Genomic DNA, 16315 nt, shown 5'->3' with positions numbered 1-16315 from the left:
ACAAAGACCGGGACAAACAGTCACGGCGGCAGGGCAGCAAGTCTACATGGCAGCATAAACGGCGCCGCATGTCAGATGCTGGAGCGTCAGGCTGTCAGGAAGAGCCACCATTTCGCCGAATCTCGCACTGACATGTATCCACCTCCCCCATCTGTTGACGCCCAGCAATCGCCTCGAGTCGGCGATTCAAGTCGGAAACCCGGCTCGACCGGCTCCCGGCCAGTCCAGCCTATTTATTTCCTCTCGAGAATCGGCTCTCGGAGGCGATCCCCTACTCCTTCAACGGCCTTGTCACCACCTCCTCAGACATCGACTAGCAGAAGCCCCGATTCGATTCCATCTCCCTTGTTTGCTCTCCCACGATTGACTGCTTCTCCACCCTCAGTAGATGACTCGGGCATGGACAATAACGCAGGAAAGGATCATTCGCCCCTGCCACTCCCTCCATGCTAGGGGACGGCGGATGAGCCGCCGGAGAGAGGGGAGGGATGGAGATGAGCTTTCCTACCTCCCTCCGGCGGCTCACCTTCGTTCCTCCCTCTTGGCGCCTCTCCCTCCTCCCTGTTAGTGCCCCCATGAACAAAAAAGGTGAATTTCTCTCGATCAGCATCTTTGAATGATAATGGAATAAGAGAAATCTTGATTCCACTTTCAAGCATAACGACCACGAGCATATGCCCTTAAATGAGGGACCGAGGACTTAACATCATTTGAAAGTAAAAGCAACGTGCACACATCGGTAGCTGCATACAAAGTCAGACAATTCTAGTAACATGCTATATGCAGCAGAGAAAAAATCTCTACATATACAAGTTCACCTCATGCAATCGTCATCCAGTCGCTGGTTTGGAGTACCCAAAAACTTCACAGAACTTTTCCACCACTAGCAGGCCAGAGTCAATGGACTCCAAAGGATCTTTGCGAAGCCTATGCCTAAGACAGTTGGGAATAACTGTGTAGACATCCTCTGGAGTTACTTCTTCCCTGCCACGAAGGGCAGCTAATGCTTTGGCAGCCCTATTGGACACAATGTCTCCTCTTAACCCATCCACATCAAGATCTGAACAAACTTGAGATATCTTCACCCGAACATCATGAGAAACTTTTACACAAGTCAGTCTAGCACGAGCTTCAAATATCTGCTTTTGAAGCTTCTCCTGTTCCTGCTTGTATGTCTCTCGAAAAGTCCTAGGATCCTGGTCAAATCGTGCTCTCTCCTCAACAATCTTCACCCTTAACTCAGCATCTCTCACTGTCCCCACCTGAGCATGCATGCCAAACCTATCAAGCAACTGGGGCCTCAGCTCCCCTTCTTCTGGGTTGCCAGAGCCAATCAGAATGAAGCGAGCTGGATGTGAAATAGAGATTCCCTCTCTTTCCACAGTATTCCATCCAGAAGCTGCAGAATCCAATAGCACATCTACCAGATGATCATCAAGCAGATTTACTTCATCTACATACAATATACCCCGATTTGCCTTTGCAAGAAGACCTGGCTCAAATGCTTTGACTCCCTCTGTAAGAGCCTTCTCGATGTCAATAGTCCCACACACCCTGTCCTCTGTAGCCCCCAAAGGAAGATCAACCATAGTAATCTTAGTTGTCATGACTGGCAACTCTTGTTGTTGTTGTACTTTTAAACGAACCTCCTCACTCATCAACTCTGGATCACCAGGATCAGAATTAAAAGGATCACCTGCACCAATATTTCTTCATAAGACTAATATATATATCAAATCACACAAACAGACGAATACACAATGAGAGAGACATTGGAACGCAGGGGGGGGCGGGCAGAGAGAGAGAGAGAGAGAGAGAGAGAGAGGATCACCTGCAACAACCTCAATTTCTGGAAGGAGATCAACCAGTGACCTCACAGTTGTGGATTTGCCGGTACCTCTATCGCCCATGATCATGACCCCTCCGATTTTGGGGTCAATCACATTTAATAGCAGGCATAACTTCATTTCCTCCTGCCCTACAATAGCTGTGAAAGGATACACAGGTCGCTGACTCTCTTTTGGGATGAGCTTAGGTATAGGAGCCTGCCACATCGGAAAAGAATCTTGAGGATGCAAACAAAAGAGCACGGCGATACCTCTAGTGTAAATGCATTTACTGCAGCCAACATGTTCAATTGTGTGGACAAAGCAACAAAGCAACATTCAAATCAGTATTTTTTAATGAATGGTCTAAAAACCTCAGACGATAGGGTAAATGTAGACCACAAGACTGCATTCCCAGTCATAAATCCTAAAAACTGCAGAAAATTTGTACAACTATTTCAAGAAAAGAGGGTGACCTGCTCAGGGGACAGAACGGTGCTGCTGACATTCCTCACCACTGCAAATCTTTGCGAAGCTTGATTTCCAGGAAAAAACTGTGGCTTACACTTCAGTTTTCCACCTTGAGGAAAACTACTTGCCACCAAACCTGTAAATAATTCACAGTTTTTACCTCCAAAAAAATGTATAAAAGTATTGTTCTTCAAGACAGTATATCATGTAGTAAAAGCACATTATACCACAGAAAGGTGTGTACTAAAATAGAGAGAGATGTGCCTAGGATAGAGAGATCCAGAACAACTAAGCACTCCACACATGTTCAGCTCACGAAATACTCAGAGAACACAGTTTTACTGAACTGGATTTATTTATGACAGATCAAAGGAATAAACCAGAGACAATAGGATTGCTATAGGATTCCCTCAAACTGAAGAAACTGCTGCCGCAATTTCTCCTCCTCCATGCACCAGTAGGAGAGCCTTAGGTAGGCAGGAGTAGGCAGGAATAGAAGGGATGTAGAGGCATTGGAGGTGAGGGGATTCAGCAAAAAAGAAGTAAGGACCTAACTAGCCAACCAGCAGGTCTGTGGGCCGACCTGTCAGCTAACTAGCTGCAAGCCGACTGGTCCAGCAGCCTATAGAAGGCCCCAGACCAGGGATTTCCCACATGTGAGCTGCAAGCCGACTGGTCCAGCAGCCTATAGAAAACCCCAGACCAGGGGTTTCCCAGACCTGTGGGCTGCCACTGTGCAGCCTGAAGCTCCTGCTGCTCCATGAGTGTTCAAAATGTGGGGTATTTTTATTCTTCAAACTTACAGAAATATATTAATGACAGGAGTAATTTTATGCAATATTTTAAAATTAATAGGTAGGGTGCATTTATTCCCCAAGTCCTAGAAGCAAAAAACTTGAATTTTTCGTCTTCAAAACACCTAGATAAGCCAAAATGTTGAAATTTTTGTTGAGTTAACCTTCATTTTACACCACCACCAAAGACATTGAACTCTTGGGATTCATACTATTGATGATGTGTAATGCTAGTAGTTTTAAGGATGAAACTTTGAGCTTAAGTGCCTTCACAAGGTTGTTGAAAATCCTTCGACTCTTTATATACACATTGCTTCTTTTTTTTTTCCCCAGATCACAAAGTTGAATGGGTTCCAAATATTTATATTCTTTTTCACATGAAAATGGACTAGATAATTTTATTGTCTAGTTAATATTGTGTGAGTGTGTCGAGAGAGAGAGAGAGAGAGAGAGAGAGAGAGAGCCAGAGGCCTGGCAAGACAACTCAAAAAGGATCCCAATAAACCTCTGGTGCCTGCTCATAAACAGAGCATAATAACACCCACAAAGTCATGTCCTCTGGCAACCCTAATATCCCTACAAAGGGGGTCAACACCCCCTAGCAGTGCCTGGCTTTGGGCCTATACCCACACGCTAAAGAAAATGTTCAAGCTGCCCCAAGAAAGTGCCTCCGTCAGGAGGTCAGCCACATTCTCCTTTGTCGTGGGAATGTCTGTCGCTTTCGACTCTTGCACCGTCTGGATATGCCATTTGGGAAGAGTCTTGGAGGCATCTGAGAATAAAAAGAACTGGAACATCATCATGTTGTGAGTCCCTCTCTATACAAAGAGAGAGGGGTGCTTGGACACCCTTGCCTTTCTCTTTCGGCTTCAGGTCTGGAATATCAGGGAGTATTGTCATGGGCTCTCCCTCCATGAAGGTGAAATCTCTACCACCATGACCTCCTTTGTAGAAGATCATACAGCTTGTACCCTTGGTATACATGCTGTACCCGATGAAGATACATTCTTTGGACCTTGAGGCCAGCTTCTTTTTCTTCAGGCCTGAGATATGAATATGGGCTTGGAATCGAAAAGTCAAAAATAGTCAACAGAAGGCTATTTACTTGCATAAGCCTCCACTGGTGTAACTCCATCTTCGTTAGTTGATGATGTTGACCGTTGCTTGACTGGCGTCAGGCCAAACAATTCTCCTCAGGCTATTTGCCTCCATCATGCTTCTCGCCATCTCCATAATGGCTCTGGTCTTACACTCCGCTACACCATCTCGTTGAGGAGTGGCCAAAGCGATTGTGCTACAATGTGCTCGTTGAATTCTGATCACGAGCAAAGAATGCATTTATCAGATACAAACTGCCATCCTTCATCCCTTGAGCAACTATATCATTGCTGTGTAGGGGGAAGGGATGAGGCTGCCGTGTGTCATTGCTGTGTAGGGGGAAGGGATGAGGCTGCCATGTGGGCCGCAGATCAGATTCCTTGTTTATGTTATTCAGGGGAAGCCCAATAGCTGACTGTATGCCCACACTTAAGGCAGACTGTGGGGCTGGAACAGTCCCAGCCATGTGGCCATGTATGGGGTCTTGGGGCTGGCGCAGGACCAGCAGAACAGCAGCAAATAGTGGGGGGACTGGGGCCATTGATAGGCCAGTCCCCAGGTCAGCAGTACAGCACCTCCAGGTCAGCAGAAGAGGCAGACCCAATCAGCAGAGAGCACACAGTCTGCACCAGATTGGCAGCACAGCATAAATCAGCCAGCATGCCAGACTGGGTCAGGGGAGATTGAAGCAAGTCGGCCTACTTCAGGATGGCTGGTCTGCAGAACTGAGCACTTCTCCAAGGCACTCGAGCCTCCAGACCAGGAAACTGCTGGAGAGCATCGTGGAGGGCAGGAGTGCAGCAGTGCACCTAGAGATCATCAACATTCAGAAAGCATCTGCAGAAGCACAAGTCCTTGACGTCTGCAACAGATCTAGTTGCAGACCTACACCTGTAGGAGAGCACAAGAGCTGCAGCAAAGGAAGCTAGTGCACATCAGCACATATATTTGCATGAGTGCTCAGCCTTGCAGCTACTGAAGCCTACACAGAGGCACGTGGCAGAAAAGGAGGTTTTTTCATAGGGTGCAGCAAACAGAGCCTCGTTTTGGTACCTTATCTTGGGGATTGTTTCTAGAGGTGTTGGTAGAAAGAGAAAGAGAGAGGAAAAGAAGTTGGGGAGAAAGAGAGAGAGAGAGAGAGAGAGATTCAATGGAGGGGAGGGTAGCAGGAGAGCTGAGTATAGATTAGGAATGAGTCACATTTAAAAAACTATATTGCACATGAGGAAAGGGTACTTATATAGTACCTCCTAATCTCTTTTTAACCTCTCTCTCTTGCAAACACCCCCCAGTACTAATAACCCTAACCCCCACTAACTGGACCGACTTTAGGCCTTCATTACAGGATCAAAAATTGAAAAGTCACTATTGAAATCAATGTTGAACTTTCATGGAGCACAGATCAAGAAACATGATCAAGTTACAATTAAAGAGTCCAAACAAACAAGAAAAATAGAAATGGCGAGCCATGCACGGTTTCTGTGTGCAGATTTCAATGTTGAACTTTCATGGAGCACAGATCAAGAGACATGATCAAGTTACAATTAAAGAGTCCAAACAAACAAGAAAAATAAAAATGGCGGGCCATGCAAGGTTTCTGTGTGCAAGACTGCACAGGCATCCTCTACCACACGAATGCAATGGCATGACTGGACCTGGCAAGGCACTCTCTCCGGTTGTGAGCCCTGTTTATAGGACAGGCTAGGGTAGGGTACAATTAGTGCATAAATTAAGGCCACGGGTTTTCAAAAACCTCTCCAAACAACAGCAGTAATTGGATAACCAGAAACAACAGCAGATGACTAGCCAGATTCATCAACTTTTGCCAGAAGAGGCCAGCCAGTTTCAGGCTTTCAGACGACCCTACACGTTGGCCACTTACCCTACAGATACACTGGTCAGCACTCAGAGACAGACAGCCTGTTTTAGCAGCAGGGGATAAGGACAATCATACTTCCACCTCCTCTCCAGCCTTCAGTACCACCAACCGCAAGAAAAATAGAAATGGCGGGCCATGCAAGGTTTCTGTGTGCAAGACTGCACAGGCATCCTCTACCACACGAATGCAATGGCATGACTGGACCTGGCAAGGCACTCTCTCCGGTTGTGAGCCCTGTTTATGGGACAGGCTAGGGTAGGGTAGAATTAGTGCATAAATTAAGGCCACGTGTTTTCAAAAACCTCTCCAAACAACAGCAGTAATTGGATAACCAGAAACAACAGCAGATGACTAGCCAGATTCGTCAACTTTTGCCAGAAGAGGCCAGCCAGTTTCAGGCTTTCAGACGACCCTACACGTTGGCCACTTACCCTACAGATACACTGGTCAGCACTCAGAGACAGACAGCCTGTTTTAGCAGCAGGGGATAAGGACAATCATACTTCCATTTCCTCTCCAGCCTTCAGTACCACCAACCGCCCTGTGAGGCAGGCAGATGCGTCCCCAAAAGCCCCCAATTTGTAGAAGCCTACGATGATGCAGACCAGCCACTAGAATATAAAGATGGCAAGCCCGTGAGACAATTCAGAACAATAGGTGCATTGGGATAACGCTTGTACTCCAGCTCATTACTTCGCACAAGAAAGACAATTACCCTCTTGGGACTCGTACTTCAGCTCATTACTGGTGCGGTGAAGGATTGGGGGGAGGGGGCTGCAACCGAATACGGTTCTTTGTCATTCATGAGCATCTCACGCAAAAATTAAGCTACGACCTCTCTCTCTCTCTCTCTCTCTCTCTCTCTCTCTCTCTCTTTCTCATTCGCTTTTAAAGTGATAACGTTAATGACATCTTTTGACGAGCAGCCTCCTTCCATACTGCTTTTGTCTGAAGTCTTCGATATACCTCTGCTTTTCTTTCGCAGATTCGTTCACAGGCGGTTAGTTGGGGATTTGGGGTTCTCTTCAATTATTCAGTTCCTGGACTTCTATTAAGTTCAGTAACCGTTGGGGAAATGTAAGAGAGGAGAGTATGTACTTAAGGTTTGAGAGAGCTGTCAAAAAGACATCTCTCTCTCTCTCTCTCTCTCTCTCTCTCTCTCTCTCTCTCTGTGATACGCGCACACACACACAGAGTAACCAATGCATACAAATTTAAGCGAGAGAGATATTGCACAAACCAGTTCGAGAGGATGCACGGGCTTCAAATGTATGGAAGCAGAACGTGGCGAGGCCAGCGGAGGTCGAATGAGGAAAAGCGACGGAAGCAGGCTCCATCGCTGCTGTGAAAATGGTCTCCCTTGAGATGAAAAGCTAAAGGAGCGCGACTATGTGAAATGAGTGTGAATGGTTGAGATTTAATGAGATTCCTTTGGATAGCACCCAAATACACTTCAATACGCTCTAGTTCATTCACACACAACCTTAAAAACTTATGTCAAAACGCATCATGGTGCATCCATCCCTATGTTGTGTAAGTAAAACACAACTAAATTAGGGTGATTAGAGAGTGCACGCGCCCAAGATGCAAGCAATCTTGCTCGTCCATGAGCCTTGGGCATGCCCTCAGTCAATCCACTGCAAGCGCCCAAGATGCAATAAAAGCATCTGGACTGTGGGCTGTCAGCGAGCGATCTTGCCCATCCATGAGCCTTGGGCTTGCTCATGGCCAGGCAAGTGTGTAAACACCTTTCTTAAGTTGTGAGCAGAATGGATAGGTAAGCTTGGGCGCAGGCTTTTGCACTTAAAGCTACCCACGACTTGAGCAATTAAACTACCCTTGTGTAGCAACATGTGTTATCACCCACCCTTCATACCTCATTAGCTACAAATGGTTGCCCATTGTTGGGCATCCAATGCCCAAGCGCCCCTACCAAAGTAGAGGCAAAACATGAGTTGTAAAGGCACTACACCCATCCACCCCATAAGCATCCTCATTGGCTCCTTGCACTAACAATGGGCATGCGATTCTTGGTGTATACAAGCCCTTAGTAGCCAAGCCTCAAGACCTCAAGATGCTCTCCCTTGGTGTTCCCTTCCCTTGCTCCCTCTCTTTTAAGTCACTATTTGTCATGATTTTCAAGTTTGCAAGGCAAAAACAACTGCCAAAATGCCACTGTGCTTATCACTTTTGCCTTGTATAACATAAGCCCCAAAATCATAGTTTGATCTTTGTCCTCGGCTCTATGGAAGTGAATTAACCTAGAGAAAGCAACTGCCTATTCCTTCAATGCAAATGAAAGGCATATGTCACATATAGCACATAAGTATTCATGGTCTACAATTTCTTAAAACAATGGCACATCATTTGAGCAAGCATATCGTCAGGTCCTCGAATGAATGATTTCCACCACCTTTGCAGGACAACCATATTCTTTAGCAAGCAAAACACTTTATAGATGAGCTTGAACTATGTAGAGAAACATGCTTACCTATTTAAAACTATGAATGGTGGTCAACATGTCGGTTTATTTGTCTGGTCCTCTATTCGTTATTTGCCCTTGTTCTAGGCTTTAAGAGGCACGGTGCTGTTTCTAGACTCCTAAATGAAGCAGTCATTCAATCTAATGTGTGTTCTAATGAACAGTTGCAAAACGAATAGATATGAATACAAGTAAAACAAAAAAGAAAGACAATTGCTCATGAGATGACGAATGCAGTAAGAGAAAAAAGTCTCTTTGTATTACTTACTATCTAACTGGCAAAACCCCTAATCACAATAGCAAATGGAGGACTCTTCCTCTCTCTCATCCACTTTGTTTTATACCACTCACTCGCATTTGCATACTATTACACCTATTGGTAGCCGCAGCAGCAAGGTATGTGCCTTCAAGAATGGCATAGAAATTCCTTTTGGCAAGGTAGCCGCAGCTCCTAGGTCGACACATTCCAACTCAACTGGCTTATTTGGGTTTGGTTATATGATGTTAACTTGAGTGAATGGGTCACTTCATGCTTCACTAAGAGCGATGCTTCTTGCTAGTGCACTACTTTATTGGCACCCATGGCTCCGCTTCTCGTCTCTTATTGAAGATCTTTGTTCAAGGGATTCAACATTACCACCAGTTAATGCTCTAACATGTCATCATGACTTAAATGTCCCTCTATTCTAGAATGTATTGCCAATTCATATTCTTGTACCAACATGGAACCCATGGATTGCCGCACTTGCAAAGTACATTATAGACTTGTGCGGCCTCTACTTCGGGGATTTGGTGCATGTTGCAGTATTTCTCTTTTGTGATCTTGAAATAAAATATGACCTCTCCTTGGGTCTGCGAACATGGGATTTTCTTGACAATGTCCAACAGCATCATCCGATAAAAATTTTAGAAGGAATTTTAATTATGGACTTAATGGAACCTATCGCACTGATGGGTAGGTGTGACAAAATGTAAATGTGGGTAGGTGGTAGCTACCATGTCTTGTTAGAGGGAATATTACAAAAGTAAGTGGATGACATAGATGAAGGGTCCTCTCTTTGCTATTTTGATTAGTGGGTGTGTTGGGTTTGGCTAGTGAGGTAGTTGTACTACCTTTGTGCAAAATATTTATAAGAAATACAAAGAGAATTTTCTCAAGTAATTGTCTTTCCTTTCCTCTTTACTTGCATGCAATTATCTGTTAGCATGCACATTGCATCAAGTGACTATACCTTGCTAAGCCTAAAACAAATGCAAATACAAATGAATGACTAGGCAAATGAACCCATATATAGGCATTTTTGACAATCTTGCTTAGGAATGGAATGGTTTGCCTTTGATGAGAAGTAAGACGGGAACAAGCAGTCTGAACCAACTCGCAATGAATGTCAGGACTAGAAGATCAAGAGCTCATCGATGACCAAAATATCAATAATTGATTGAAACATGGATAGCAGATTAGATTCTCAAGTTGACCAACTCTAGATGTTGAACAAAGAGAGACTCAAACACAAGAGGGAAGTGGACAAATAGAGCAGTTCAAGACAAAAACAATGCCAAGGACCAAAGAGAGGAAAGAGTGGAAGATGACCAATCGAGTCGAGATGAAGTGCCAAACATTTTTTATGAGCATTTGTCAAATCACTATGAATTGTACATAGGAGTAGAGGAACTCTTGCAACTCCTTATGAAACCCACTAAGCCCTCTCAATTGAAGCCACAAAAGCAGAATGAACCCAAGTTGGGTACTGAAGAGACTTCCACCACTGACAACCCTGATAACATGGCACATGACCAAGCACAAATCATAGCATAAGTGCTACTTATGGAGTAGTAATATACTTAGGAGCTAAGGGAATAGGAATGAATCCAAGTGATCAACCTTACAAGGTCAAGGCCAGAGAATTTGAACGTAGGCCATCAATGTCCCTCATAACACCACAAACTTGACAAAAAACCTTACGTGACACATCAAATAGTGCACTCTAAAGTGCAAGCAAAGGAATTGTCTCCCTAATCTCCCTCAACATCCCATTGAACACCAAGTCAGCATAAAGGAGGGTGATCTGATTGTGAATCACTAAAGCACATAAGATCTGAAACAACCAAAGACAAAATCTCTATGGATACAAAAGAAAGATATGCACTTCTTTGTACCAAATAGACATCAACACTTGGATAGAAGATTACAATTAGCATGGCTACCTAAAAGATGCATCAAGAAAGCCAAGAATCCCCTTGCCCCAACAAAGATTTCAATTCTTGATAGACCATGCAACGAGTTAAAGAAAATATCAGTTACTCTGTAGCAGCGTGCAAAACCTATAAAGAGTGACTCTATGTCCACAAAAATGGGGCACACACCAAGCATGAAGTCATCAATCACAAAAGTTCGTCAACAAAGAGAGAGCTAAATCACTCTACTGCAACATACCTTTGCCATTGCTACCAGTTCTTTTGGGTTGGTGACACTCTCGTATGTCACAACCTATCGGATTCTTTCTCCATCGCTAGATCAACTTGCTTCACATCTAGATGCCTCTTCTATAGAGCAGTTGCACAGTCCATGATGACACATGACATGTTTAACTTTGACATGTTGAGCATGCACCCTTGCACACCCTCATTCACGCCATCATCTTTCGATCGACTGGCTTTTGATCCAGGTGGACTTTACTTTCTGCTTTTTTCCTTCCTCTTCCCTTTGGCCTACATTCTAGGTTTTATTCCCAAAGGCAAAGGATGGACCACAACTTAAGAGGGGCAAATCCACATTACGTACAAGATCGTAAGTTATACTCATTACGTAGTCACTATGCTCACACATGCACATACTACTCTGACTCTTTCCAATTTTCTTTTTTAGTTTTGGATGCTATCATATGCACCAAACAAAATCCACAAAAAGATCTTGTATATGTATCGCACCCTCTACTTACCCAGTGCAATTTAAGAGGGGGTGTTTAGGATAAGAGGTGGTGTTCAGGATAGTGTAAATTGCACTATCTAGATAGGGCATTAGGGGCAAACCCTAACTCTAACCCTAAGGGCTTCACATGTATATATTCATGTTTATGTTCAATACAACGTAGTGTATAGTTAGTCAACCTTGTCTGCACTCCTCTCTCTCCCTCTCTCACTTCCATTAGTCAATCTTGTGCGCACTCCTCTCCCTCCTTCTCTCACTTCCGTTATCAAATATGTAAAGAACTCAATCTCAAAATCAAGGCACAGTCTTGAGAGAGTCCATAGGTGAGTAGTCTATCATACTGAATATCGGCTTTAAGCAACACAATGAACTCATCCTTCAAGCCTACACTCTCTCAATCTCTAGGTGAAAATAGGAAGGTGTTAAGAACACAACATATGATAGGAATACAAATTAGTACAAGAAGAAGATACATTCAACTCAAAGTTATTGACATTTTCAATACCACAAATTCACCCATAGGTTCCAATGATATGCATACAAGTCCTAAGCCTCATCGTTGACAGCCTAAACCTTTTCTCTCTTATGAGAATTTCTCTCGCAACAACAAAGAGTGAAACAAATGCCAAGGTCCACGAAGACATACATTCTATACAAATAGAATACATCAAGTAATAAGTATTTTTTATGAGCCACAATTAATGCGAAGCAAGATGATCAAACAAATGTCCTATTACCATGTGATTGACTAGGTATAAGATAAAGAAGAGAAATGCTAATCATTCATTATCAACATGAAAAATTTGGTACATAGGTATTTAATACCATCAAAATCAAGCACTAACAATGTGCCACATCACCGACCTTCAACTAGCTTTTTTGTAATCTACATGAAAAGAGAAACTCTAGAAGCACTCAACAACAAGGCAAGGACTACTTTGACAACTACAATCAACATCAAAGGAATTTTTATCAACTCTGGAACAATCAACCTCAACAATCACAATCCCCATGGACAAAACACAATGCAAAAAATTCCCACTCAAAGCATCAGATACCTGAGGATGGGTAATCAAATCAGTCTAGGGGAGTCGTGAACCTGTGGCAACAAGGGCCAGAAGCACAGTCCAAAGCAACCAAGATGAGGTAATTGTGTGTCAGGAGTACTGGCAAAGTTATGCTTGTAATACCTTGATCTTGAAAGATGGTTTGATGGATTTAATAGGGTAAGGATAGCCAAAATTCTCTCTACAAAAGATCTAGTCATACTTGCAAAATCATGGTCTAGAGAGAGAAATGCTAAAGTCAACACTTTTGGGTGGACAGAGAAGTCCTTACAGTTTTGTGTGAGAAAGAAATGCAAGAGAGAGAGAAGTCCTTATACTTTTGTCTAAGGGAGAAAAGAAAGAGAGAGAAGTCCTTACATTTTTGAGTAAGGGAGAGAAGTCCTTACACTTTTGTCTAAGGATGGAAACCCTTGTACATGTACAAATATCTCTCAATGCAAAGATGCTCCCACTCTTTGGGGTTCAGTGTTTACTTCACTTTGGTTTTCATGTGCCTCCTTGGGTCCATGCTTCCTCAACACTATCAACATGTGAGAGCATGCTCTAACCTTGCGATCTCCCATCCTCCTCTTTCCTCCTCCTCCTCCTTCTCCTTCTCCTTCTCCTTCTCCTTCCCCTTCTCCTTCTTCTCCTCCTCCTCCCTCTTCCTCCTCAAAGACCTATGCTACATATGTAACATCTATGCTACAATGAGCAACGACCTAACAATGCCCTTGGAACTTGGAAATGAGAGAAAAAGAGACAACATAATATATCACTTGATTCATAACATCATATCAAAACATAATTGCAAGAAGGTAAATATGGCATAGTGACTCACATAAAAAATCCTATCCATATCTACCTATGCAATTCAACAATGCAAAAAGCCTTTGCATTTCCAACTCAAAATTAAAATTATATTTTGAGTCTCTAGACTCACAATGACTCACATCAGAAGCCAATTCATATCTACCTTAGCAATTCAACAATGCAAAAGTCCTTTGCATTTCCTACTCAATAGGAAAATTATACTTTGAGTGTCTAGATGTAACATTCTTTGAAATTCAAAATTTGTTCCCACCTGGCATAAAGGCACAAAGTAAGTTTGTTGACCTATGGCACATGGTCAATTAACTAGATACAAACAAGGCTTGAAGACCATTATAAAATACAAAGTCAGTAGCTAATAGATCATGCTGAATTCCCTCTCTTTTGCAGGTGGTGTAATTCAACTTTACATCATTTAGTTGCCTATTTGCAAAATACAATGGGTAGTCTTTCTTGTATATGTTGGGTTGACATAATACATGACCTACCGCATAGTTGGAACCATTAGTATGTATGTAGAATTCAATGTCCTAGTTTGTAGCCATTAGAATGGAGATGTGATAATTATCCACTTGAGGGTTTTAAATGCTTGCTCACCTTCTTCTATCCATGGAAATTTCACCAAGAGCTTGTATAGAGGTCTTACAATCATGGTGTACCTAAAGATGAGTCCTATATAGCATTCCCATAAGTACGTTTAAATCCTTAGAATTTTGTGGGGTGGCAATCCCATAATTATTTAAATTTTGTTTGTTTGTACCAATCCCATGTTTAGAGAGTATATGCCCCATGAGTACTCTGTGTGTGACCAAGAATTGCCACTTTGGATTGTTCAAGGATATGCCACAATCTCTACATTTATTTAGTACATCTTCAAGACATTTCAAGTGATCCTTGTAGTAGGCAATTGTATGTAATTTGTATATGCAGCTAGGACGCAAGTTAATCACTTGAATGAATTTGGAAAGAGATGACACAGTTCTTGAAAATGTATCTTTATTCAATAGACTAGCAAGATGACAGACCGAGCTCACCTCTATGGAGTTTGTTGCTCATACAAGAACAAAAAACGACTCTACTATAAGGACCCTATTGAGCAGCTACTCAGACACACACTAGATAAAGACACAGAGCCTCGAAGGCTCGGACAAAGAGATCTCATAACGTTCATTGAGATGGTTTAAGAAGACTGCCATCCCTCCAAACTTTGTGCCACCTTCGCTCTTCAGAATGCTTGTAGAAGTAACTCATCGTATGCATGTAGAGTCATCTCTCCAGAGAACTTCCATGTGGACTACATGTGCAAGAACCAACTCGTAGTCATGACCTTTAGTTATCCATCAACCTATCATTCACTTGGGTTGTGCATGGATCAATCAAAGCACTTCCATGAAACCTTAAGCATCTATCCAATCAAAGTTTCTAGAACAGTTTTAAAATATGATCTACTTACGAAAAGCCAAGATCATCTACACCAAATTCGTGGTTATGAAAAGCCTACGCAATACTAAACATTGTTCTCGACTAGAAAGCCGAATCTTGATCTGCGAGTCTAAACTAGGCCCGCCACCTCTTTGTTGGATGTAGATACCTCGACTACACAAGCTTTTTCCTTTGAATTGTCCTTCAGAAGTTCATCTTTCTGCTTCTTGTAGCAATGCCTCTCTATGTAACCTTCACGTCCACAATAATGGCACACGCGAGTATTTGATCTTCCTCTCCCTATTGCTATTGGTCCTTTGTCTTTTACTAAATAGACAGAATCACCGAATGGTTGCAGTTCGTTTCTCCTCGCTCGAAAGAAGGCTCACATAGTCGAGATAATCAGCGCTATCATCAAGCCTTAATATCCTCTTTGTCTCAGAGTACTTGGATGGTAGGGCCTTTAAACGAATAGCCTTTTTGTCATCTGCCTCTACACCCGAACCAAGATCATGCAACTGCGTGACGATTAATTGCATCTGATTGAGGAAAGTACCAAGATTTTCACTGTCGTTCATCTTTGGGTCAAATAATTCTTGTTTCAACATAGCTCTCGAGTGCTTCATGCGGAGTCCGAACAGAGTTTCCAAGACTCGCCGATTCTCTACGGATGACTTTTTCACGTCAATGTGATGAAAGTAGTCTGATCCCAATACTCTTCCGATGAAGCCAATTGCCTTGTCATTCTTCTGTGACCATATCACCAAATCCTGTTCACTATCAGGCTTTTTTTCTGTCCCGTCGGTTAGTCCCCAGAGGCCTTTCTGCATGAGATATAATTGAGTCGATAACTGCACCATGATGGATTATTTCGTCTAGTGAACTTGATGAGAACACCGTTTGATTTCTCTGTCTTGTGAACCTCCATCTTCTAAAATTGCTCTGAACCAAGCCTCCTCGGTCAGTAAGTCTACTGGTAACAGCTTCTCCTTCGAATTCGACTGTGTACATCTACAGAAAGATGGAAACGATGGGATTGTGTACTTGAAGAATACTACCCTACGAGGTCATTTAGACATGCAGATATTTGATGATCTGTACGTTCTTCCCACACGATCTATTAAAACTCTGCTCTAATACCACTGTAGGTAATTGTATGTAATTTGTATATCTAGCTGGGATGGAAGCTAATCACTTGAATGAATTCGGAAAGAGATGACACTCTTGAAAATGTATCTTTATTCAATAGACTAGCAAGACGATGGACCGAGCTCACCTCTATGGAGTTTGTTGCTCATACAAGAACCAAAAACGACTCTACTATAAGGACCCTATTGAGCAGCTGCTCAGACACACACTAGATAAAGACACAGAGCCTCGAAGGCTTAAACAAAGAGAGCTTATAACGTTCATTGAGATGGTTTAAGAAGACCACCATCTCTCCGAACTCTGTGCCACCTTGGCTCTTCAGAATGCGCGTAGAAGTAACTCATCGTATGCATGTAGAGTCATCTCTCCAGACAACTTCCACATGGAT

At 43.0% G+C, this 16315-nt stretch overlaps 1 protein-coding gene across 1 annotated transcript; it reads right to left on the bottom strand.

Moving 5' to 3' along the window:
- Window positions 1-673: 673 nt before the first annotated feature.
- LOC147905570 (magnesium-chelatase subunit ChlI-like) lies at window positions 674-7504 on the bottom strand. The gene is made up of 4 exons (XM_087373414.1): window positions 7309-7504; window positions 2303-2433; window positions 1832-2045; window positions 674-1696 (listed from the first exon to the last, which is right to left on the bottom strand). The coding sequence occupies exons 1-4, from the start codon at window positions 7403-7405 to the stop codon at window positions 831-833; spliced, it is 1308 nt and encodes a 435-aa protein (XP_087229540.1). The 5' UTR covers window positions 7406-7504; the 3' UTR covers window positions 674-830.
- Window positions 7505-16315: the final 8811 nt, after the last annotated feature.

The sequence above is a fragment of the Dipteris shenzhenensis genome, chromosome 1, assembly GCF_047967505.1.
Source record: "Dipteris shenzhenensis isolate YYH24624 ecotype China chromosome 1, Dip_SZ_1.0, whole genome shotgun sequence".
Taxonomy (NCBI): Eukaryota; Viridiplantae; Streptophyta; class Polypodiopsida; order Gleicheniales; family Dipteridaceae; genus Dipteris; species Dipteris shenzhenensis.
This window is presented reverse-complemented; position numbering and strand designations above follow the sequence as displayed.

Coding starts and splice junctions, on each gene's coding strand:
- LOC147905570 (XM_087373414.1), bottom strand. CDS start 7,405: ATGGAGCCTGCTTCCGTCGCTTTTCCTCATTCGACCTCCGCTGGCCTC. Junction 2,046..2,302: donor CCGTTCTGTCCCCTGAGCAG/GTCACCCTCTTT, acceptor CCGATGTGGCAG/GCTCCTATACCTAAGCTCAT. Junction 1,697..1,831: donor AGAAATTGAGGTTGTTGCAG/GTGATCCTCTCT, acceptor ATATTGGTGCAG/GTGATCCTTTTAATTCTGAT.